Source organism: Seriola lalandi, unplaced genomic scaffold (assembly GCF_002814215.2).
Source record: "Seriola lalandi dorsalis isolate HSWRI2012SDOR001 ecotype SW California unplaced genomic scaffold, Sedor1 jcf7180002054277, whole genome shotgun sequence".
NCBI classification, from domain to species: domain Eukaryota; kingdom Metazoa; phylum Chordata; class Actinopteri; order Carangiformes; family Carangidae; genus Seriola; species Seriola lalandi.
The window spans coordinates 1,430,373-1,456,724 of record NW_019524830.1 but is presented as its reverse complement, the minus strand read 5'-3'; the positions used below and the strand labels follow the sequence as shown (position 1 = coordinate 1,456,724).

General features: G+C 40.9%; 1 protein-coding gene across 2 annotated transcripts; it reads right to left on the bottom strand.

Annotated features, from left to right (window-relative positions):
• Positions 1-178: 178 nt before the first annotated feature.
• On the bottom strand, positions 179-16,478 carry LOC111654437 (uncharacterized). 2 transcript variants are annotated; one of them, XM_087173745.1, is made up of 29 exons: positions 16,255-16,478; positions 16,011-16,063; positions 15,814-15,888; positions 14,902-15,125; positions 14,742-14,814; positions 13,856-14,253; positions 12,512-13,076; positions 12,176-12,372; positions 11,690-12,079; positions 10,907-11,199; positions 10,081-10,346; positions 9,610-9,666; positions 9,187-9,324; positions 8,824-9,080; positions 8,630-8,714; positions 8,438-8,509; positions 8,079-8,213; positions 7,696-7,952; positions 7,497-7,581; positions 7,185-7,400; positions 6,920-7,057; positions 6,217-6,473; positions 5,954-6,038; positions 3,753-5,873; positions 3,257-3,465; positions 2,976-3,132; positions 2,561-2,880; positions 951-1,080; positions 179-785 (listed from the first exon to the last, which is right to left on the bottom strand). In XM_087173745.1, the coding sequence occupies exons 1-29, from the start codon at positions 16,329-16,331 to the stop codon at positions 643-645; spliced, it is 7,473 nt and encodes a 2,490-aa protein (XP_087029871.1). In that variant the 5' UTR covers positions 16,332-16,478; the 3' UTR covers positions 179-642. The 2 variants fall into 2 exon arrangements, with proteins under 2 accessions (XP_087029871.1, XP_087029872.1); XM_087173746.1 differs by lacking the exon at positions 9,610-9,666.
• Between the last annotated feature and the right edge of the window lie 9,874 nt (positions 16,479-26,352).

Below are 26,352 nucleotides of genomic sequence, written 5' to 3'. Positions count from 1 at the left end.
AGAGTGGGGGGTAAAAATACTTTCTTCACATCATAGTATCATGTTACAGAAGTTCTGTGTTAACACTTTTTTTTTTTTTCTCCTCATTGCGACAAGTTTCTCAGTTTCACCTCAGATATGTCAGGAATGCTGTCTTAGCTACTCTTGAGACTGAAATGGCAACACACAAGGCGACAGATTGAACCACAGTGCACATTTATTAGAACAGTGAAGATTGTGCTTCCATTGAAATACACTTTATGACCAAGTACAAGCGACATTCTGAATAATTTATTGCACATTTAATCTGTTTTCAACAATATCGGATGGTGATAAATAATCCATGTGTAGTCATGCATTCTCATTGTTTAAACACACCATTGTACATTTTGTTCAGCATTGCTATTACTGTACAAGATCAGCATAAACTGTAAGAACATCACTTTTGAATAAATAGTATGCATGGCAGTGATAAAATCAGTCTCACATACTGTCACAGATTCACAGATAAGGTTTGTTGTCTGAGGGGAAAAAAATAAAATCAGCATTAATTCTGTTTTTTCTTGGAGTTTTCTTGTAAACTGACACAATATTTGTACTTGCGGTCAAAACCTCCAGGGGTATCTTTAAGTGCCGTGTCTCCTCCGTACATCCATCTGATATTTACACTCTCCAGCTCTCGCCAAACTCTTGAACTCTGCTGGCCATTGTACCATCTGGCTTCATCCAGTCATTCCTCTTTTGACCGTCAAAGTTCCCACACAGACCCCCCACTCTCCTTTTATATATCCGTGGTAGAATGATCTCTGCAGGAATAACATTAACAATACAATGTCACTTCATTCACTATCTCACCCAGAAAATAACTCATCCTTTATCTAATCCCATGTCAAAGAATAAGATAATCTACAAATTTGTGAACCTATGTTAATTCTGTTAGATGTGTTTTTAATGAGGGGAAGATTAGTTACCTGCTTTACTGTGTCCATCAAACTTCACTGAGAGGCCAAAGTCTGTCTTCAGGTAGATGTGAGAGGAATGCTCCCGGATGTTTAGACCAGCAGTTGGTGAGACAGGAGTACTAGTTGTCCTTCCATCCACCTGGAGGGAGATGGATAGGGGGATGTGTCAGTAAGACATTTAAATTGACTGGTGAGAACTAGTATTTGCTCTTGTAAGATTATGTATTTTGTGTGCAGGGATCCACAAAACATCCATATTTAGTAGGGCTGTCAACTTGCATTTGTGAGTAGACTGATACTCTCTGATACTCTCAGCTCTGGTGTCCAGCTGACAGTGCCGTCAGCAGGCTGGCAGGAGAGACACTCTGCTGTGCGGCAGAATATCATAACTGAACAATGACCAAGATGCCAACTTTTACTTTCTCTGACTGTGTGGAAAAGTCATATATATATCATTAAACTTTATCCACAAATACAAGAAATATATAATACACTCGCCTGCACTTATCGTGTCAGTTCAGCTGCCCCAAATTACACTCCTGTACATGACCCGTGTTTTACCTTAAAACTTTTTGGTTTGTATAATATATATATATATATTATATAATATATATATATATATATATACAAACCAAAAAGTTGGTTTATATATTATATAATATATATTTATATATATTTATATATATATATATTATACAAACCAAAAAGTTTTAAGGTAAAACACGGGTCATGTACAGGAGTGTAATTTGGGGCAGCTGAACTGACACGATAAGTGCAGGCGAGTGTATTATATATTTCTTGTATTTGTGGATAAAGTTTAATGAAAAGACATCAGTAGTAATATTGGGTGTGTGTTTAAAAGCAAAAAATATAGATAAGAACCAATTGACCACAAGCACCTGAGCAGTTAATGCACTGTAGATGACAACCCCACCCCCCACCTAGAGTCCATGCAGTCAAAGTGCAGATTCTGAGTCGACTAGGAACATTTTTGACTTGGTGACAGAAATATCAGTCTTAGTTCAACATCATCCAGACTTACATTTCTCAACTTTTGGATTGATTGCAATGAAATTCAGAATGAGCGTTCATGGTCCCCACTGGATAATTCCGAATGATATTTCATCATTTCACTTATTCAGTGAATCATTGAATCTCCAATCTACTCTATGGACTGGCACAAAATTTTATACAGATATTTATGTTCTCCAGAGGATTAGGCCTACTGATTTTTGTTATCCCTTGACTTGACTATTCCATGTCTCCATCAAGGATGAAATTTCAGGTTGTACAAAATTGATTTCAGACTTTGGACTCCACTGTGTATGCAGCTGTTAAATATTCTCTCTCTGTCTCTCCATATACAAATATGTACACACAAACATGTTAAAAATGCCAATAGGGAAATAATGTATAGCGCATCATCTGTCTCACTACTCCAGTAACACCTTGCAGTAAAAGATGTGAAGGAGTGCTGGTTATTTCCCTCAGTGTTTTCACAAATGTTTGTGGGTGAGCAGATATATATTATCCCATGTATTTAATATTGTGTCTGCAGAAATTGCACCACAGGAAAGAGATGGCAGTAGTGTGTAGTTCAAAATGCCTTTGATACTTACAAGCAGCCTCAAATTCTTCTTGAACTCCACAGTGTGATTGTACACTCTGATCTTAAGCTCTTGTAATCTGTGGTGTTCCTCATTCTCCTTACTATCGTCATCTTCATCACTGTCATCTTCATCATCATCACCATGATGCTGACTGTCATCGTCATCATCTACTGTGCGTCTATTGATGACCTCGATGTAGACATCTGGAAGGTTATTTGGCAAGTTTTTGGTCTGGACCAGCACATATGAGTGCTCACCGTCAAAGTCATGCTTCATTTTATCAAAGGTTCTGTACTCGGGGTCTCCCTTTATAGTGCACTCATTGAATCCTGTGGAGAAACAAGTGTATAGCAATTTATAAATTAGTGAGGAAGCTGTAACATAATTTAGATTTGTCAGAGTTAAATGCTGGCATTTACAGCACCTGTAGACTGGCAGTAGTATTCGCCCTCGTCACTTTGAAGGCAGACAGCATTTCCATCGCATTCATCTTTGTCATCACAATCAATCTCCCCCATGCCATCGTCTTTCTCACATTCACATTTCTGACTGCAGTGATTGGTGTACCACACTTCATTGAACTGTCAAGAAAGAGAATTATCATTCAGTGTCCACATGCAATGCTCTGGCTTTCAGAAAGTTGTCCCAAGTATTTCAAATTCAACACAGTGTATGACCTAAGAGTTACTCGGAACAGTCGCTCACTTGATGTTTGGTGCCATTCCTGTCCACACATCCACACTCTTGGATAGGCACACAACGCTGCGATTTCTGCACAAAGCCATTATCACATACACATCCCGACACACAACTGTCACTGTCACTGCAGTGTGGCGGGCCATTCAGTTGTGTACAGGTTGGACTGCAGGCAGGGATACAACTCGTGTAATGACTGTTCTCTGGGCAAGAAGGTGCTTGAGAGAAAGATGGAGACAGTGTATATACTTAGACATAAGCACAAAAAGACAAACAAAAAAGGTCTATACAGTTAATACTTTAAATTTATCAGCCATTCTTTGTTGCTAGCTCACAAGGGACTTTTGACACAGCGGAGAACTTGTACATGTGGTGCTACGCCAAACTTGATGATGCTGCAGTGCAAAATGAGGACTGCCATGGCCAGCTGCACTTAGTGGGCTAGCTGTTTAACAGTTTTGTTTTATTTGTTTTGTTTTTTTTTAATGGGGGGTAGCAAACTTACTTGGTACAGGTGTAGTTGGTGGTTGTGATGTAGATGTAGACTGAGGTCTGTCTGTTGGTGGATGTGGTTTAATCGTTGTGGGTTGTGGTCCAGCTGTTGTGGGTTCTGGTCTCAAAGTTGCTGTGGATTGTGATATAGCTATTGTGGGTTGGGGTTTAATTGTGGTTGAAGGTTGAGGTCTAGATGTTTGTGGCTGTGGTGTAGTTGTGGTTGGAACTTGTGGTCTAATTGTTGTTTGTGACTCAGGTTGAGCTGTGGTTGGTGGTTGTGGTCTAGCTGTTTGTGACTCAGGTTGAGCTGTGGTGGAAGGTTTTGGTCTAGCTGTTGTTTGTGGCTGTGGCCGAGTTTCAGTTGGAGGTTGTGGTCTATTTGTTGTTTGTGACTCAGGTTGAGCTGTAGTTGGAGGTTGTGGTCTAGCTGTGGTAGGAGGTTGTGGTCTATTTGTAGTTTGTGATTCAGGTAGAGCTGTGGTTGGTGGTTGGGGTCCAGCTGTGGTTGGAGGTTGTGGTCTATTTGTTTGCGACTCATTTTGAGCTGTGGTTGGTGGTTGTGGTCTATTTGTTGTTTGTGACGCAGGCAAAGCTGTCATTGGTGGTTGTGGCTGCATTGTGGTTGGTGGCTGAGTTTCGGTTGGAGGTTGTGGTTCGGCTGTGGTTGGTGGTTGTGCTCCGGCTGTGGTTGGAGGTTGTGGTCTATTTGTTGTTTGTGACTCAGGTTGACCTGTTGGTGGTGGTTGTGGTCTAACTGTAGTTGGAGGTTGTGGTCTATTTGTTTGTGACTCAGTTTGAGCTGTGGTTGGTGGTTGTGGTCTATTTGTTGTTTGTGACTCAGGTAGAGCTGTGGTTGGTGGTTGTGGCTGCATTGTGGTTGGTGGCTGAGTTTCGGTTGGAGGTTGTGGTCCGGCTGTGGTTGGAGGTTGTGGTCCGGCTGTGGTTGGTGGTTGTGGTCTGGCTGTGGTTGGTGGTTGTGGTCTGGCTGTGGTTGGTGGTTGTGGTCTGGCTGTGGTTGGTGGTTGTGGTCTGGCTGTGGTTGGTGGTTGTGGTCTGGCTGTGGTTGGTGGTTGTGGTCCGGCTGTGGTTGGAGGTTGTGGTCTCTTTGTTGTTTGTGACTCAGCTTGAGCTGTGGTTGATGGTTGTGGCCTAGCTGATGTTTGTGGCTGTGGCTGAGTTTCGGTTGGTGGTTGTGGTCTATTTGTTGTTTGTGACTCAGGTTGACCTGTTGGAGGTTGTGGTCTATTTGTTGTTTGTGACTCAGGTTGAGCTGTCGTTGATGGTTGTGGCCTAGCTGATGTTGGTGGTTGTGGTCTATTTGTTGTTTGTGACTCAGGTAGAGCTGTCGTTGGTGGTTGTGGCTGCATTGTGGTCGGTGGCTGAGTTTGGGTTGGAGGTTGTGGTCCGGCTGTGGTTGGAGGTTGTGGTCTATTTGTTGTTTGTGACTCAGGTAGAGCTGTCGTTGGTGGTTGTGGCTGCATTGTGGTTGGTGGCTGAGTTTCGGTTGGAGGTTGTGGTCTGGCTGTGGTTGATGGTTGTGGTCTAGCTGTGGTTGATGGTTGTGGTCTAGCTGTGGTTGATGGTTGTGGTCTGGCTGTGGTTGGAGGTTGTGGTCTATTAGTTATTGGTGGCTGAGTTTCAGGTGGAGGTTGTGGTCTATTTGTTGTTTGTGACTCAGGTAGAGCTGTCGTTGATGGTTGTGGCCTAGCTGATGTTTGTGGCTGAGTTTCGGTTGGAGGTTGTGGTCTGGCTGTGGTTGGAGGTTGTGGTCTTACTGTGGTTTGAGGACCAATTGTAGTTGTTGCTATTGGTCTTGATGTTGTTGGAGGCTGTGGTGTTGCTGTTGCTGGAACATCAGGTCTTGTGGTCATTGGGACATCATGATTTGAAGTGTGTGGGGGCTCAGTTATTGTTGACGGATTTGTAGGGGTTTGTGTATCGCAATCAGTCGGGGCCGCTGTTATTGTGGCAGTCATTGTTGTAAATGTAGTTGTTAATGCTGGCTGTGGTTTTGATGAACTTGTTGAAGGTGGCTTTGTAGTTGATGAGCTGTTGGCTGGAGGAAGCTCAGAACCTGCTGTTGCAACTGAATCCACGGTTTTCGGAGCAGGGGTTGTTGGTTTAGCCAGGTCTGTAACAGACAAGTCAGTCTCATCGATTTTCAGTTATACTGTGTTTGGAATAAGTAGAATGTCAGAAGGACAAAATCACCTGCACAGTGTCTGTGATGAATTGATATATCGTCTATGGCCACATCAGACTGATCATTGGAACCTCTTCGCCCCTCAAAAATGATCTAAAAAGTAAGTGCATAGGTTAATACTAAAGCACAGTATGCCTGTTACAGCATGCAGATCCATTAGGTTCTGATCCACTGATTTGTTTTTGCAGGTAGTACATCATTAGTGTTTTGCTTTGCAAGTTTCTAACATTAGGCAGGTTAAGGAAAGAAACATCTTTAATAATGAACTTGCCTGGAAAGCTCCAGTTGTGGTCAAGTCGACCTGGGCCAGGTGCCACATATTTCCTTGGTCATTCCTTTTCCTCCAAACAGCATCTGCTTTTCTGTCCTGGAGCAGGTAAACATTGAGGCCCATTGTGTCTGCTGAGCCGTACATATGGTACCAGAACTGCAGACACTGAGGACCAGCGTCAGAACACTCAGAGGTGATGAGACGAGCCGTGTCTCCATGTGACGCACTGTTTCCTTCAATGTAAAGATAGTGGCCATCTGGATAAGACAATAAAAGTTAGGTTAGTTGAGCTAATACATATATTATAAAGTTTTGTTTGGTAATGTTTAACATTTAATTCTATGTTCAAGGTATGTCCAATTGCAGCTGACAATGAAGGCTAAATGTCAGCAATGCAATTGTCATTTAAACACTCAAAGGCAAAGAATGCTTTCATTCATGAGCAGCAGCTCTACTGACACATACTCTGGAGACAAAGGACAAATATCTTGCATCATGAACTCATGGTCAGTGTTTATCAGTCTACCATTCTGGTTTGACAAGGAAGAACTGCTTCAACAATGGAATTTTAGTGGTAGTTAGTCATTAGTGTGACTGGCTGATATCAATTTGGAAAAGAGTGTGCTGTTTTTTCCCCTGACAGTTTAACACTTATTGAACAAAGCACACAACCACGCTTCGCTTGTGTCACAAGGTTAAATACCTCCTGTGGTGTGATCTGAAGACGGACCGGTCATCATAGTGGGAGTGGAGCCACTATGCCTTGTCCAATCAAAAACATCAGCAAGCAGTTGACTCCAGTGACATAAATCTTGCTCAAAATTACAGTGGAGTTGGCATGCTGAAAAGAGAGGCCAGAAATATTATGAGATCACTGAAAGTTATTCTGGAAATCACAAAAATTGGATATTGAAAAAATAAATTATGCAAGTCCAAACACCATGGGTGTGCTGCTGTGGAATTACTACCTGAGCCTGCTGGTGGTCTGTTATCTGGAGCTTCAGTTACATTGTCCTTATTAATTAAGTTGGATGTTGATTCGACTGTGGGAGGTGTGGTGATATTTGCTGTATCATTGAGTGGAGGGGGCTCTGGAGCCACAGTGGTTGGCACAAAGACACTTGGAGGAGCTGTGGTGTTTAGATCAGGTTTAGGAGGTTGTGCTGTAACAACACCGCTCAGATCTGCAAGAGTACAACAATATTATAGAGCACTCGGCATTGGAATTAGAAACAGCTTTGCAGGCCTGTTAGTATTTTCTCTGTGTTCATGTTTCTTACCAGAGCAGTGACCACGATAAAGCTTTATATCGTCTATGGCCACATCTGACTGATCATTAGATCCCCTGCGCCCTTCAAAGATGATCTGAATGATGGTATAGAATTCATTAGTAAATTTTACAGGACATCTTATACGACAATTTTACACTACTACACCAAAGGCTGGTCATCAACGGAGTCCCTAGTGTGAGATAGTCACCTGAAAAGCTCTGGTTGTTGTGATCTCCACCTGAGCCAGGTGCCACATATTTCCTTGGTCATTCCTCTTCCACCAGAGGGCATCGGTTACTCTGTTCTGGACCAAGTAAACATGGAGGCCCATTGTATCTGCTGAGCCGTACATATGGTACCAGAACTGCAGACACTGAGGACCAGAGTCAGAACACTCAGAGCTGATGAGACGAGCCGTGTCTCCATGTGACGCACTGTTGGCCTCAGTGTACAGGTAGTGACCATCTAGACATGAGGTAAGAAAATACCAAATTTGTTTGACATAGGTTTCATTGTGAGCCAGAATTTATCGTTGCCTCTCTATATTGTTTGTCATAATTTAGATTGTCACATAGAGGAAGAGTGTATTACCACCAGTGTGGTCAGCAGAGGGTCCAGTCATCAGGGTGGGAGTGGAACCACTTTGCCATGTCCAGTCAAAAGCATCTGTAATCATTTGATTCCAGCTACAAAGATCTCTGTTGAAGCTGCAGTCGAGATTGCAGGCTACAGGGAAACATTTGCAAAAAATTAACACATACTCAGTATTGCAGCACTTACGCAACTTCCTAAAAAAAAAAAAAAAAACATCTGTAACCTTCAATCACCTTTTTAAGAATTGCATATTAAGTATTTATTGGACTAGACATAAATGGTAATTGGTAACCAAACTTCAACATTTCTGATGCAGAAACAACTGACCCATAAAATGTAGCTTCCTGTGCACTTACCTGGGTGTGGGGGGAGGACTTCTGCAGTTATGGAGGGAAGCTCAGTTCCACTAACCACGCCAGGGAAGCCACCTAAAGGAAGTAATTGTTGACTTTGTTTAAACCATGAGATAACGGGTATGATCATAATTTGAGACCAGTCATTAAAAATCTAAATAATTTGTTATCCTTCTTGTTAGAGGTTATTGTCACCTGAGCATGTGCCAAAGTGGATGGAAACGTCATCTATGGCCACATCTGATTGAGCATTAGAGCCCCGAATTCCCTCTACAATGATCTGAAATGGGTGATATGAAAAAATAATTATTAACTGCTCAGATCAGATTTGCAAATTTCAACCAGCGTCTGTTGTACATGTTTTGTCTGATATATAGTGGTTTACTTACTTGGAAAGGGCCGGACACACTGATGTCAACATTTCCTAGATGCCATTGTGGTCCCTGGTTGTTCATCATGGACCATAGCTTGGTAGCTTTATTGCCTTTGAGCAGGTAAATATTGAGGGCCATTGCTGTGGCTGAACCATGCATATGGTACCAGAACTGTAGACAGAGTGGGCTATGATAATGGCACACTGAGCTCATCAGGCGGGCTGAGTCTCCATGGGTTACTCTGTCTCCCTCAATGTATATGTAGAAACCGGCTAGAGAAATGGTAAAAAGCACAATAAACATGAATCATGAAGAACCAACGTAACAGATGTAGTAGTAGTAGTAGTAGTAGTAGTATGGCCTGACACTAGGTTGTACCTCCAGTGGTATGGTCCTGGTTTGGCCCAGTTAGGTCTGAGGGGGTGGATCCTGAATTTCTTGTCCAATCAAAACTGTCCTGTATGAGCTGCTCCCACCCACACAGATTTTTTTCAAAGTCACAGTTCATGGGGCAGACTATGAAAAAGCATATGAACACAATGGAAATGGTTGTGAGCTAATTATCTATATGAATATTACCATTTGAAAAATAGAACAAAACCCAATCTGTAGATGATTACATAAAGGTTATTCAGATGTATTCAAATACATTTATATATTAAACCTGTGTAAATTTGTTGCACTAGGAGGCAAAGGTCAAATGTAATATTTGTTTTTGAAATTATTGATTAAAATTTGGATTATGCCACTGATTTTCCAAACCAGTAATGGATAAGCTTTTCCAACCCGGAATGCTCTTACAAGTCTGATCTGTAGGAGTTGGTGTTGTTGGAGGAGTTGAAGTGGTTGGGGGGTCAGCTGAAATAGGAACAAAAACAAAAAGCCGAACGAACAAACAAAGAAACAAAAAAAGGAAATGAGTTCACCATCTTTGGCTTTTTGGTGCCATAGGCAATATTTTGGTTGGGCCTCCCCCACCCCATCTTAACCAACTAATAATTTCTCCTACTGTGCTTGTATCACTGACAAAACAAAAAAGAATCATTCAGGTTGGGCCCTAGGCAGTTGCCTAGTTTGCATATGCAACAAACCAGTCCTGTGCTGTGATCAAAACGGAAGCGGAGAGAAATACAGGACATGCAACAGAATTCAACTTTATTATGTGGGGGAAAAAAAAAAAAATCTACCAGTTGGTAGATCAGGACCAGTATCGGTATATGTACATATCTTCTCACAGATTGACGCTTTCCTTGTCTTACATCTGTAACTCACCACAGGCTGTGCCTGTCTGCCAGGGAGGCAGCTCCACTCCTTCAACCTGGCATGCTGCTGCGTAGGACTTTAGAGATTCACATAGGGTGTATTGGTCCCCATTCGTGGCACAATAGTCATACACACAGCTACGAAGGTAGACCCCTGGGTTAATGGGTCCATGGCACGACTTGAAGGGATCCCTAAGTAGTGCATTGCACTGACTGTAGGCCTCATCCTCTTCATCATAGTCACAACGCCTTGGGTCATTTGGATAGGCAGTACACCTGGTGGAGAAAATTTAGACCATGAATTGGCGATCAAAACATTTGGAAGTATGGTGCCACTTCACAATGAAACATGATGTTGGGTAGTTTTGTTAATAATGTACGTATTAATAATTCTTCAATAAGTTCTAATACACATGTAGAAAGTGTTGGGTTGTGACTATAGTGTATACTGTCTGCCAAAGTAACCTGCTTGGTGTATTTGGCTTGGTATTAGCTGGTTATCAACCTTGTAATTTGTAGTTTATCTGGTAAAACAGTTATCGGGCAAACCAGGTCTACATGGAAAATATCTGATAAGACAAATAGTCTACAGCTTGGTGTGCAGCTCTGAGGTTTTACATTGGCAAGTGGAGCTTTCAGCTGAATGGTAATGATGGTATACTAAAATTATTATGATGATGGTAACATGGTGATGTTGAGCAACTACCAAGTTTTCCAGGTTCATCTGAGTTTAGTTCATTACCATACTAACATTTGCTAATTAGCACTTAATGCCAAGTACAGCAAAGGCTGGAATATGATTAGCACCTGCTTTCTAGTGTGGCTAAAAAACTTACTCATTATTATTTGGCACCCTCCAGCTTTCTCCAAACTGAAATGCGTCTGTAGCATTTTGGCCGTCTGGGGTTACAAGATCGTCGTCCTGGTGTCCAGAGTAGATGCCACACATTCCGCACAGTTCATGCTTGTAGCGCTCATCCACCTGCAGAAAAAGTCTGTTCTGCCCATCTACCATAATTCGGACTCCAAAGGTCGACTCCAAGATAATGTAATTGCTCTCCTTGTGGACCCATACTGAGCCGTATGTTCCATTGGTGGAATAGGGGAGGTGGACCAGGCCGTTATTCACCTAGAGAGAGGACAATCCATTATTTGTAATTGGTTTATTCTTATGAGAACTGTTTGTTTTTGAATGGCAAACAATCATTAATGGGTTTTTTTTCTACTGGGATAGTTGGTGCAACCAGTTAGCTTCCAAATAGCTGTTCAGGGCAAAGTCAAGTGGGTCAGATGTTAGTTTATGTATTCTTGTAAGCCCCAGATGACAAACAGGTGACTACCTCCAATGACCGGAGAGAGTAATAACTGACTCCTATAAACATGGGTGTGCTGAGAGTAAAGTTGTTAGCCACCACCATTAATGAATTACATTAGATAATAGAGAACAGTGACACAACAGTAAATGGGCCACGTGCAGGTCATGAGAGATGTTTGTGCAGATTGGAAGCTGTTTAGTCTCATACACCTTTTCATATCAGTTGATTTGTTACATGACATGCTATAAAAGAGTTGCATTTAAGATTGTTTGATAGACAGTTGCAAGGGGTTTTCATGCTTACATAGACCTCTCCACTTTGGTTCAGGGTGAGGTCATAATCTTCAATCTGTAGAGTCACAGCTTCCAGCTTGGACCGAGTTAAGTTCTGTAGGGGAGGATGCATGTTGTGTCCGGTCACAGTGAACTGGACTGAGCCGCCTTCTCCGCATGTTGTAGCCAGTGTGTAACTGCAGCCCCCTTGAAAGTCATAAGCCACCTTGTCAAAGGTCATGTAGTGCGGATCACCATACACACGGCAAGTGGCAGGTTTGAAAGGGAAGCAGTCTTTGACCCCATCTTTGACTTTACAAACCTCATTGTCTGCACATTGCATTGCGGTGCACCACAGATCATTATTACCCATACATTGGCACTGTTGCACACACTCTCCTTCCAAGAATGTTGCTCCTTTCTGCAAGGCAAAGGGGATGTGTGTAAATAAATAAATAGCACTGTGGTCGTGAATCGGCAAGTTTCACATTGTTGTCGCATCATGTACGTCACTTACCTCATAGTGTTTTCCATTATGCCAGCACCCACAGTCCTCTGCTGGGACACACTTTCCCCCACTGAGTTTGAAGCCAGACTCGCACTCACATCTTTCCTCACAGCTTCCACAAGAGCCAGCTAAATCCAGACTGGAACACACTTCGGGACAGCCATCAGCACATGAGTTATAGTAGCTGTTCTCACCACACTGAGGGGCTGAGGGGACCAAGGAAAAGAGAGGAAAGAGGACAGTGCGTGACCTTAATTCTGCTGTATTATTATAGCCATTATTTGACACTGTTTCTCCTATTTTAATAATAGGAGGAAGAGAAATGAAAGCAATAAAGTAACATACGGCAGAATGTGGAGTTCCTCCATATGGGTACATCTACTCCAGCCTCTTTGCAGATATCAGTGTAGACCTGTAATGCCTCACATAGCACTTCGGGGTCACCATGAGCAGAGCACATGCTGACCACACAGCCCCTGAAGTAACTTTCTGCCTCCAAAACTGACTGGCAGTCAGCGAAGGGCCCTGTACTAGAGAGGAGCCCTCCACAGTACAGCTCACTGGCATACTCAGCCTCCTCTAGTGGGTCACACTGATGAGGGACAAGAATAGTTTCACAGGAGGAGGTTATTTGCCCGGTCTGCCAGCTCTCAGCCAAAGCTGTAGCATTGTGGGCATTTGTGCCATCAGGCTTGCGGAAGTCATCTTCTCCGAGGTGGTTGAAGTTGCCACACAGGCCGCAGACCTTATCGGAGTATGTTGGTGGCAGGGCGACATGTACAGCACCAGCGCTGTCATAGGAAACGGAAAGACCAAAACTGGTTCCCAGTACAACAGCAGCAGGATTACTCTTGATGTTGACAGTGCCATCACCGAGGCTCAGCGGAAGCTTCCTCCAGACCCCATTAACCTAAATAAGAGGTATAAGTTTTAGATTTCCTTACCGGCCATCAGCAATATTGACTCTCTGTATCTGACAGTTTGCATAAAATGCAGCATTCTGAAGATAAATGTATCTTTAAGAATTGATAAGGCTGATAAGTCCACTAGGAATTCCAGGACATTATGCCATTAAACTCTGCACTTTCTGATAAAGCCAGTTTATCAGTAGAGTGGGCTGCAGATATGAGAACTGCTTGATCCAGTACATTAGTAAGCACAACCCTCATTACAGCATAACAAGGTGCCCCAAAACTGAAGTTGTACAGACAGGACTTGGGTATTGTGAAGTCTAGGGACCAATGTAAAATAGAGAATAGGGCTACTGTATGTTTAAGGGGAAAAATGGCTTCTAGTATACAGATCTTAATTCAGTGCTTGAGGATGGCTTCTTCTGCAAATTAGTCTTTCAGCTATGAACAATGAGAGACTCCTATTGTCGTCAGATGCGTGATGTCCCATTGATAAACAGCTTAGATGAGTAAACTGAAAATAAACTATTAGTCTGCCAAAAATGATTTTATGGCTGCATGGTTGTCTCTAAAGCAAAAAACCATTAAGGTTTATTTGGATGTTCAGGCTCAGAAGTGATTTTTTTTTTTTTTTTTTTTTTTTTTTTTTTTTCTCATACAAGTCAGACAAAACTGGTCTCCCTTTGTAACACATGACATTTTAATTTTTGGCAAGGAAGCAATGTAACACAGTGTAAGTGCCTTCCTAAATTTCTGTCACCCATTTGAAATAACTCACCACAACCCGGTGTGTTTTCTGTTTCAATAAAGACACTCTGAAGTTCCCTGTGTTCACAGTGACCTGCTGGACAGTTGGCAGAGATGAGTTCCTGTTCTGCTCATTGACCACTTCCACTCTGAACATGGGCAGGGCCTCAGCGGGTGAGCAGGTCTTAGCCAGTATGTAGGTGCAGGGGGCCATGAAGCGGAACAGCACTCCATCAAAAGTGCTGCAGTCTGTGTGACTGTGTATCGTACACGTCCCAGAGGTGGAAATCCCACTGGAGCCTCCTCTTTGAGGACCACAGATTTGGCCCTTAGGGCACTGAGAGGGAGAGCAGGAGAGCTGGCCAGCAGAACAGAGGCAGCGGGTGGATTCATCCGTCCATATCTCTGTGTTCGATTCACACTGGGGTCCTGTGGGGGCATGTGACTGAGTAAACACCCCCTTTATAACCATAACACCATCTGGCTAGGAATAATTGATTAGTAATGTTAATGAATCATTATGTTCAGCGTTAATACTGTATGGCCTGTCAACACATTTTCCTAATTATTTTAGTAATCCAAACTATTCATGTAAGTGATGCTTTAATTCATGTTGAATTCATGTTTATTTTTAATCAAAAGAATGAAAATCATTCTTAAGGCCTTACTGTGAAATTATGAAACCTGATAAAGAATATTTTACATCTTTAAACTTAAGATCTTTTGCAGTTTCACTGACAGTAATCTGACAATAGTTATGACAGCAGTGGTTTATGTATTGCATCAACATTATTACTGTGTATACTGAAATATAGTATGATTTTTTTTTTTTTTTTTTTTTTCTTTGCCATTGATTGATTTGATAAGACCAAAAGCAGGCTGTTCTAAAGATGGAAAAAGCGTAAAACAATACTTACCACATGAGCCTCTTCTTACACCTATCTGGTTAAATGTGATCTTTCCCTCCACGGACACTGCTTCAAGTACAACCTAATGTAAAAGCAGATTATCTATTTAATAATATACAATGTTATATTTTAAATTGCCATCGCAATGTGGTAATATGTGCCATTTTACCTGAGTCCTTGGTTTGATGCTGTTCAGGGGGACAAACACTTGTCTCCATGTATTTCCAGGAAGGGCAGGAGAGGCCCAGATTTCTACCCGACCATCACTGCTTTTCAGAATAGCTCGGAGTTCAGACCCATTAGCTGCAACTGGGGCCTGGTACCAAAACTCTAGACAGGCCTCTCCCTCCAGCCCGAGTGGACCGCTTTCTAAAATACTCACTGCCCTGTCCTCTGAAGGTGAGGAGGACAAAGAAAAAATGCAAATACGTTAGATGTTGTCATACATATTGATCACGCTCATTTATAGCTCTGTTGTCGCACCTGCGTCTAAAGTACAAATTCACTGTCCTGGTACTCACTGATGCCTTTTATTCTTGTTAAAATCACACAATACAAATGATATAATATTTTTAACTACACAGGTTGGAAACAGGCTTTTATGTTGTCATAATTCCTCACCAAAAATGGGAGACCATTTCCTTGCATTTGTTATTGTAATAAAACAAGAAGTACATCTGTTGTGGTGCAATTATCATTAAATGCAAAATAGCTGTTTAGAGTGTTTTGTGCTAAATTTGAACCTCAGGTGCAGGCCCTTTACTTTGATTGCCCCTGGGAGAACACCAGGCTATAAAAGATTATTAGCCTGCTTCAGATCAATTAGCGATATGCAGCGAGGCACACACAGTCACAGCCTGTCTGCAGATTAAATCAGAACTGTGGACTGATGTTCCAAATCCTCTCCAATGAGGGAGGGGCAAAATTAAAGGTTACTACAGTCACGTAATCGCTGAGTGAACTCATTACTAAAGCTTGCATGATGGCTATGAAATACATTTGGCTTTCAATTTTATTATTACATTATTTAATTCTTCAAATCCATCGCTATAACTTGTGCAGTAAATGGTTTGTTCTGTACCTGTTCTTTGTTGGCTCCTTGTCCAGTCACATATGAGATTGTTCTGTCTGTCGTAGAAACACTGTGTGACATATTCTATGCAAGGAAAGAAAAGGGGTAAATATAGTATTGTGCATGCTTTTGCATGTCTCTTAATTGAAAAAGTGGTATTCAAGCAATTCTAGCGTCAAGGTCTTAGTAGATATAATACTTCATACCTGCATTTGTCCTCCACTCTGTTAGAGGAGCTAATGAAAAGTCATTCTCAACCCTGAAAAAGGAAAACGGTGAGAATGATTGCTTTTAGAACAATTATGCCATAAATTCGTAAAATACCTGATTGATTTTTAAAAGAGAATCTCCTTAATTCTCCACTTAATAAAATTGAGCCATATAACAGTATTTAAAATAACATATCAGCAAAAATGTGACCGTTAAGAGTTGAATTATCTTGAGACCCACCTGCACTGAGTCACTGTCTGAGAGAGGAAGAGTAAAGTCACTGTGACCAACAAATCTGTGTGGACGCCTCCAAGCATAGCTGATCCCTTAACGGCAGCCTCTCAGCTCTGTTCTCCCGTTGCTAATCCTCACTGTCTTTGATGAGCTGAAGAATGAATGAATGAGCAGTGACTGTTGTGGAAGCAAAGCATACAGTATATGACCCTTTGACTGCCAGCACAGAGGTGTTGGCCCTCTTGTGTCCCTCTCAGAACGCAGTGGACATTTATACTGCCCCCCCCACCCCCTCCCTCCACACACACACCTAACCAGGTAACCTCAGCAGTGGGTGGAGAAAGAAAACTGGAGGACAGGAAGACATAAAAGGGGTTGGACTGAGTCTGTGGCGTAAAAAATATTCTGTAATAAGTGACGACTGCAGCTAACAGTTACAGTAAATGGTGATAGGTGAGGTCAGAGTTTAGTGTTGCTGTGCCATGAGAGGCACTGGAACCAAACTCACACATTCAAATGCTTGAATAAAACAAAACTAAAAAAAAAAAAAAAAAGGGCTCTGTTGACTTCCCACTATGATGTAATAGTAGTATTTGGTAAGGCATAATTTCACAACTATTCAAACTTTGTACACAGCACAAAAAGAGAAATAACAATGTTGTATTTTTCTAATTATTACCATTGCCAAAACGTACACCTTTTTTATAATATTTTTAATAATCATTTTTCATGATGTAAAAGCAGCAGGATTCTTGCTGCTCACCTCTGCTCTTCTTAATGTGGTCTATTGTGGTGTTTAATTTCTGTACACATTCAGGCTACTGATGAATATCCTGTAATTCAAAAGAACACTTTCATTAAAAGAAGGTGGCGTGATTATAGAAACAGAAGTAACATTATACCCTCAGAGAAATTGAAACCACTGATTATTATCAAAGATTTAGCTTCTAACATGTTTATCTAAAGACGTGACTTTTAATACAAAGGTATTAGATGGTGTGTTCTGTTCAGAAAATCAAAGCTGATGATCCTCATGAATTCTACATGCAGTAAAAGGGCGACAAGATAATTTCCTTTGTAAATCTGTGCTAAGCCTTTTACTCATCACACTTCAAAGCAAAGATAAGCCAAAAAAGATGGGCCATTAAGAATGTCAATTTATGCAATCCATATTCTTGAAACATACACAATATAGGCATGTGTGCATTGTGACCTGATAATGTTGTGTAAAAAAACAAAAAAAAAAACAGGCTTCAAATAGTATAATCTACCGTATGTCAGCTAGAAAGCAGCACACACTGTAAGAACAGGTGGAAAAAGAGTGATAAGAAAGACGCATTGTGTTAGAGGTGCTGTGACCCACCTATTATAACATTCCTGAAGCACTGTCGTAAGTGTCAACAGAGAGGGTGGTCCAAAACAAATATTAGCTCTTTAAAACAGTCCACCCTAAGAGAAGGTATTTGTTTGGATATACAGTATTTGGTACTTTACATATCCCAGAGTATAAAAAGTACATTTTCTTTTTTGTGCAATACAATAACTATCTTAACTACAGAGATAATCTACAGTTATCTTAAAGAGACCAGCCTGATTTCATAAGATAGTCTAGTTTTATCTCAGTGTCTTGGGTGTCTAAGGTGTGTGATGAATGCTGCAGGAACTCAGTTACTCATAAACTGACCCGTAGATGTGTATACAGAGCACAGGCTGATATTTTTTAGAGGCTTTAACGTGAAATAAAACATGTATGGCTCCTCAAAGTCTAGTCAAAAATCTCTATTTGCACTCTAACGCAGCGCCACTCACAGCCATGCTAATAAATAATAATAATGCTTGACCTCATTCAGTTAATATTTTGTCATACTAGGTTACTTATTGCCTTTTGTTATGCATATACTTGGTACAGCATCACTCTAGTAAACTGGGGAATTGTACATTTACCTAGATAGGCAGATAATAATATCAAGGGCTTCTATTTTTAGTAGTAGTGGCCGTGATGATTACTGGAAGGGAGTTGTCTGTCTGTGATAATACCTGTCCGGGGGTCAAGTGCGTTCAAGTCACTTTATCAAGCTATATACTCACCTCTGAGTAAACCATGATGTGTCTTATTGGTAACTAAGACAGTTGCCAATGTGGCAACCTTTCTTCCCCACACAAAGGGACAAAATACAGTGATGGTAATGTTATCGATATACCCTTGTAATTATGTTGAAATATGACATAACAAAATGCTGCTCAGCTACATACCTATAAATCCATAAACCCTTACTTGTCCACATATCTCAGACCTGCTACATGTCTTCAGCCAATAAATAAAAGGGCCATTAATAATCAACCCCGTCCACAGGAAGCTGGAGAAAGAACAAGGGGCCAAGACCAAGTGCAAAGCAATATACTATGGACCTTTTCAAAGATCATTTTGGACTGCAGATGCCCTGATCCATGACTAACAGTTAATAGGCCTATGTTTGCTATTTGGATGGCCTCTTTACTAGCTCTGCTGTGTCATAGGAAAAATAATAACCATAAGCAAAGGAATGTTATTTTGGAAATAACAGTGTTCCTTTTAGGAGAACAGGTGTACCATTAAATATTACTTAGTGCAGAAATTGCCTAAGCAAGTTTCCAGTTACAGAATTTGTGCACATAAACATGCTTGAAATAGCTCAGAGGTGATTTTCCACTTGGCCATTTTTGAGATTCTTGAGCATTTTTAGTAAAGTGTAAGTGGGTAGGAGTAAATTGGCTAGTCTGCCACAATGTTTTGTAAATTTCCAAAACCAACAGCCACTAATTCATCCTGAGAAAGTAGAGTTTGAAGTTCTCTCTCAAGCACTTTGTGACTTTTCATGTGTACAAATAAATGCAACACTATAAATCATAACCTATAAAGGTTCTTCTTCAGATACATTTTAAACTATGTAAAAATAATCGGATTAATATTTTGTTTAACATTGTTTTCCCACAGTAAAATTTTACAAAAAAAAACCTTGTGTGCCCTGCCTACCACTGGTGCTTGCATTAGGTTGACAATTGAAACAGTGAGTTTGTTTTTGTGGAGTTTGTGCACCAAAATTGGTGACTAGAGGATGTATGAGAACGGTAACCGCTGAGACAGTGTTAGTAGCTGTGCTAATGCAAATGCTCATTCTGTATTGACAAGGTTTCGGTGACTGGTGAAAGAGGCTTGTTTATCCAGATAGTTTGAGGAGCAAACATCAGAGAGAAGAGCTTCATATGTTGTGCACCAAAATCGATGACTAGCAGACATATCAGAATGGTTAGTGTAGTTAGCATCTTGCTTTTTGTTTTTCGGCCAGTGACTGACATCGTTAGTGGTTATTCTAATGCAAACTCTGGCTCTCTGTATGGACATGGTTTCATGTTTATTTTGCCTGTCCCCCATCCCTGCAAGTTGACATTGATGTGTTGAAGTTATATTATAGGTAGGCTATATGACGTATGAATCCCTGGCTGTCTGAACCCGTTTTCATGAGATTGTCATTGGTTCACTGCAGTTCCAAGGTGGAAATGTGGAATCATGGTGTTGCCTGCTTATTTAGCTCATGATATATTTCATTTCATATACAAAAACATCATATGAGCATGTTAACAATGTTAAAAACTTGATGGGGGGGGGTCTTTAAACACTTGCATCTTCTCCGTCCCTTGATTGTGTGGCCACTCTATAGTTGGGTGGAATCCAATTTTTGATACCATTAAACCTTCCACAAATTTTCAAGGTATTACCTGATGATAATAAAATCACATTGTAGGGCTTTGAGGGAGCCGAAAACGTATACCATTTACGGCCACAAGGTGGCAGTAGTGCTCTTAATTAAACAGCAATTTTCGATCTTATGACACATACTCATATATAACGTTTTATGTTCATCCACTGTTTCCAATTAATTACCTAGATGCAAGTCCGCCACGGTCTAAATTGTACCACCAGTTTCAACATAAAAGATGTCCAATATTGTGTTTTGTGCCATTGTTTCACTGTAGGGCTGTGTGCCACGTGTTGATTTACTCCTTGATTGTTTGATTCAGTCCTTCCTAGCCCTGGTCTTAAGCTCTCTCTCTCACACAAACACAGTGACAAGTAAATGGCTCCATTTGTCAGTCAGACTGGCTGTCAGGAGCACCAGGAGAAATTCAACCGCATCAGTGTGAAGGTGGTCCGTCAAAACACCCAAGAAGTTTTTACCATTCCAGTTAATCTCTTTACCAACCTGCCATTCGGGGTGCGCTGGGTGTTCTCCCTTGTGAGGACAATCTACCATATGATCTGTGATTCAGATTGCTTCTAAATACCTAGTTAATCTTTTTTGACAGGTTATTTGCCAATACATTAACAAAAATGTACTTTCATAGACTCTTTAACCACACAGACAGTGCTGCTGGACAAACACTATATTGCACAGCAGATTTTTTTCATGACAGACACCATTGGTATTTTCAAATACCCCAGGATCCCATACTACCACCCAACCCTAGACCACTCTGAAGATCACTTCTGCATTCTGATGTGGTCGACAAGTCTTTTCAAGCATGTCCTGGCCTTTACATGACACTGCTTATGAGCAGGACCCTTACCTGTGGCCCTCAGAAAAACAGTATTCCTAAGTCTGTGTTTGTCCCTTGGAAAACTTTTGTCGCTTAATCTTGGAGAGCTGTCCCCCTCTCGCAAAGTCTACTTTGAGCACCTCTTTGACCACTTTGTCGGAGTTCAGCTCATACCAAGCTTGCACCCAAAGGTCACCTCTGCTGAAAAAAGAAAATCAATCCGCAATGCAGTCTTTCATCTATGAATAGGTCACTTGATGGCATATGAAAATCTTCTCTGCCTTCTTTCCAGTTTACTTGCGTCTTTGCAGTCAGTGCTCCCTGGAGATGTCCTCAGCTGTAGCAGTAGGTCAAGGTCATGGTTAACAGATAACACTGGGCAAGACAGGGCAGACACTGAGCTCTCCCTTATGTCAGAGCTTTAGTACCTAAACTTTTATTGAGCTCTCATTCGTATACTCGCTCCCTTTCCTCAGATGTTGGAATTAAATGAGGACAATTGGGATCACATTGCTTCTTCTTTTTGCTGTCTGATAATTCAGTGTTGGGTCAAGGTCATCAGAGATGACCAGTGTGTAAACAGGCCACATAATGGGCTCCCATTCATGTCTCTGGTTTGAACTGAAATCTTTGAGCTTTTCTGTTAATGCCCTATTTCTTTCATCAAAGGAATATTAATAGCAATTTTTAATGCTTTGAAGTGTGTGTGGACGTTTGGCATTTCTAAAATGTGCATGATTTCTTTTCTACTCCTTGAAAGTTTATAGAACATAATGTATGGCCTTCAAAATACTGCAGAGGACTGAGTGCTTGTACACCTCATTGATAATTGTAGTTGTAAATTACATCGGTACATGAATGTTGAGGACATACGTAACCGCTTAAGTGGGTCTATATAACATTGCATTTTAAATCCCCTGACTATTTATGGGTACATTTTTTACAGGAGCTGCCATTTATAGTCTGTCTGCTGGAAAATGACCTATTTTCAATGAGGTTTTTAGAATGAAAAGTTCCCACTGAAGGGTGAAGGAAAGCAGTGAAAGGCCCCTCTGTGGAATGTAAAGTAGGCAAGGTATAGGTTAAAGCGATCTCTTAATTCTTCAGAAATAAAACAAGTCTATCAAAACAAATTAAACTTCAATATGCGGCTTCTGCTTAATATTCATTGAATCATTTAACTTGCCAAAGCATTTCTTAATTTCACAGGGACAAGTCAAACTTGTTAACATTTCACCCTCAAGCCTCAAAAGCGAACAAGTGTTTATAAAGCAATAAAGCAATAAATAACCTCTCTCTCATTCCAATTATTATTTCAATCAACACACCCAATTTAACATTTGTTGGTTTTTGGTTATGCTTTTCCTTTAACACTGTGTGTTTCTTACTTTTCCTCCTGCTTTCCTTTTTTCTTAAGACAAGGTCACGAGCTGTCCTTCCCTCCTTCTCCATTCCTTCCTTCCGTCACGCTCCATTGAAAAGTTTCCATGCAATCTTGCAGGTGTTTCTTGGCCTGTGGCGCTTCGTTTCACAAACAGAGCCTGACTTCTCCTTCCGCCGCATGGTTGCTAAACAGGTTGTTTAATGAATACAGGTGCTGTGTTCTGCTCTGCCTATCAGGGAGACATGATCAATACTGTAGGCAAGCTGCGTTTAATTGTCTTTTGTCAACACTGGGTGAGGAGGAGAAAGGAACATTCTCCACCCCCCCATCCCCCAGGCACCCCACCCCCGTATCTGCCCAGCTGAGGGCTTGTATTCCATTCTTGATTCCTCATCATGCTTTGATACATGCAGCTTACTTCAACAGCCAACTGTTAGATGAAAATGATAAATGTTAGGAAAATGCAATGTTTTATCAAATTTAGGAAGAACTCCAGAAACAAAGAAACAGAACAGTTTAAGGGTCAAATCAATCATTGTTTGTGTGAGGGCTAAGAGGAAAAAAAGCATTTGCATCATAAAGCATTAAATCAATTTTTGGAAACATGAGTATCATATAGTCAAGATTGTATTTTCATTGTGTATTTAAGAATGCATATTAGAATAGGCTTGTTTATAAAATGTCAAACATGAGGCTGCCATTTAATGCGCCGAGATTACTTTGTTGTTGCTGGCTTTGAGAGTCAAGAACTTGTGTGCTTTATTTGAGCTATTTCAACCATCCTTTGGCAGTACTTTTTAAATTGCTGTGTTCATTGTCTATAAACCACATTCATGATGACACTTACTAGAAGCTAGTGGAGAGGAACATTAATGTCATTGAATCATTTCACCAGAGGGTGGCACTCTATCTCTATCTAACCTCCCAAGGATCAGAGCCATGAATGAGAAGTTTCTGAAGATTTACCAGCCAGACCATTTTATGAAAACCACACCTTAGAGTTTCTACCGTTGGTGGAAATGTATAATGTTGAATATTAATTTAACATTTAGGTAAAGGCGTTCAAATACATATATAAGAAATAATAAAGTATTTGGACATGGATTGGCTGAAACATTAAGTCTGAATTGGGCTCTGCCAGGTATTTCATGCCCATGAACCTGACCCAGAAACGGATGAAAAGAATATGAATTTAATTACAATAACAATTGATCTCACTATCTCATCTGTTAAAGCAAGATAATTCTCATTTGTGAGGTCTGATAAGGAATTGGTTTTTTTCTGGGTTCAGTGATTCTCTCACTGATAAACCCCGTGCCCGACTACAATACTTGGGCAGACAGTGGCCCAGTGTCCTATCTCCCCTCAATTAACTTCAAACTGCTCTCCATTACACGCTACAATGAGACATGCAATTTCATTACCTCACACAGTCCCATCAGCGCTACTAATTGTTTTTCTTTTTATTTTCTGCTTCCCTCCATCTCCCAGGGAGTGGGTGTGACGATATCCCATGTTCAGAAAGATAGAAGGATACAGCAGGTCGTGGAGGAAAGGGGTGGGGGCATGAGACAGAAAGAAATGGAGACGGAATGATTCAAGTTGTCGTGGGTAGTTGCTGTTTATTGGTCCAGTGGTGAACAGAGCTGGGGAGGTAGTCTGTATAACCTTCAAAGGCCAGGAACCTGAAGCGCTCACCAACACTTAATTCACAATCAGTAAAAGGTCAACATAGACACATACAGGGAGAAGCTGTATACTGAGCTAACTGGCCAATGTCAGCATGACCCCACTTCCTGTCCTCAAAACACAACAAAACATCAGTCGTGCTCTGCTAGAATTCAGAAGTACTTCTATTGCACTCCAAGCAACGTTAGGTATTCTAGAGTGAGAAAACAATACATTTCATGTGATATACAATACCCTGATGGACTCTTGAGATACGGAAACATGAATCTCAAGTCTTAGGAAAATGTGAAAAATCTCTAGAGTGTAAATTGCTGATCCATTTTACAATGAGTATGATCAAAATAGACCACCCATTTCAGACCAGGACACTCCGGAAGAAAAATCTATCTTTTAGCTATTTTTCACTTGAGAACTCATAACTGAAGTCCTACACAATGTTTTGAAACAATGTTGGCAGAAGTTTCTGTATGAGTAAGATCAAAAATGATCTGCGTTAATGATTAGCTTATTTAAAAAAAAAAAAACGTATTATCTTATACCTGCAGTGACTGGTTTTTGGCCACATGGAGCAGCGGAAACTGCAAACAAAATTTACTGTTGTTGGCAAACTGTCACTTATTTACACATTTTTGCCAATGCCATATTGACAGAAATTAGCATTCATTCGGAGTTGTGCTTTGCTCGGAATAAATCTAAACACATATTCACTTGCCTGTTAGCTCGATTTTGATCTCCACAAACTAGAATCTCAAAATAAATGTCTGGCTGCTAAATGCTCCACTATGTTCACTAGCTAGTTACTAACTTTGTCTCTGTGTTGTGTGGTGCTGAGTAGGTAGCAGTAGGGGAGCTTTGTCTCTGAAAACAGCTGCTTGCTGTTGCTAGAAATGGCACTGAAGAGAGCTTTGAGAGAACCAAAACAGTAGATTTTGGGGCCATGAAACCAAACAATTAATTAGAAGACACTAAAATGCTGATGGAACTGCACAGGGTTCGTGGTAATTTTAAATGGAATTGTCATTATGACAACAACTTTTCACATACTCATTTGATCCACAGCTAATATAATAAATATTGATAGTGGCATCTTTATATATGATTTCAATGATTTGTTTTCCGAATTTGGTTTGTCTACACCAGTGTACTGTGAGGATCTTCTTAAAATCGTAGCACGCTATAGTGATGTAAGAGAAATGACATCACCTGCTCTGAGTCAAGAGAGCAAACAGGGCAAGAGCCAGGAGGACTTAACAGCCACTTAACTACTCAGAAGAAAGAAGTCTCCTCATTAATAATGCAATGAGTTGTGCATATGAGTAGCATTTGGTGATGTCACACACAGTGGGCTTCTTGCAGTGGTACGACCTACAGAGTGACTCATTCTACCTTAGATAACCACAGATCACAGTTAAACTGTTTTCTTAAGCGATGATTTCATTTTTTTTCTGATGGTTTCAGTGTATGATCACAAGATGCTAAATGCAAATGTAGAATTCATTGTATTTTTTTAAATGTCACAGTGGATATCAATGTGTGATCCTGTGGTGTTTGTTGGTTATATTAAGATGATGTGTGGGAAATCAGTGATTTGCAGAAACTTTCAGAAACAGGGAGGATACCATAGCCTAAATTCCGTTTGTTTCCATGCCCCTCTCAAGCTTTTGTTTCATTACCTGAGCTGTCCTGCAACGCCGCTCTCTATTCCTGCCCGTATATGAGCTGAATTGAATGGAATGCATCCAATTGAATGTGCCCCCAATGACTGAGATGTGAGGCAGGGTCTCCAGTCTCAAACTGAAATCGTTTCGGTCGTGCTATCCACGATTTGATTCGCTCACCCAACCAGCCGAAACCAGTTTATGATGAGGTGCTGGTCTCCAACAGAGCTATAGAAACCACATCCATGCTGTTTCACCTTCGCTGAGGCATACAACTATTACACCGAGAGAAAGATGAGTAAAAAAAGGACTGACAAACAGGCAGAGAGACGGAGAGGGAGAGATAAGAGGAAAGAAGTCTTGGAGCTTCAAGGTTGCCTGCCCAAAATCCTGCGTAGTCGAGCATGTAAAAACAATCACAGCTTTCAAACACACACAAATGCTTTTTTGTACAGCTTCTTAATTTTGTCTCAGTTCCTTCCTATGTCTTACCTTTTTTTTTTTTCATTACTTAAAACATGCGTCTGTGCTTTGTAATGCTCAGCCAATAGGACTTAGAGCAGCAGCATTTTATTTAACGAGTATAAGAAAAACAGTGAAAAGACGAAACCTTTGGTATTGTAATTACTGAGTGATCTGCATATAATCAAACGACAGTGTATTAGCCCTGGGTAGGGCCTGTATGCCATGACAGGAAGAATAAAAGTATTTTTCTCTTTTTCTGTAAAGGGACGTGGCACAGAGGCACTCTGCCAAACCCTCATTATGTTTTGAAGATCCGTCTTTGCCTGCAGCACC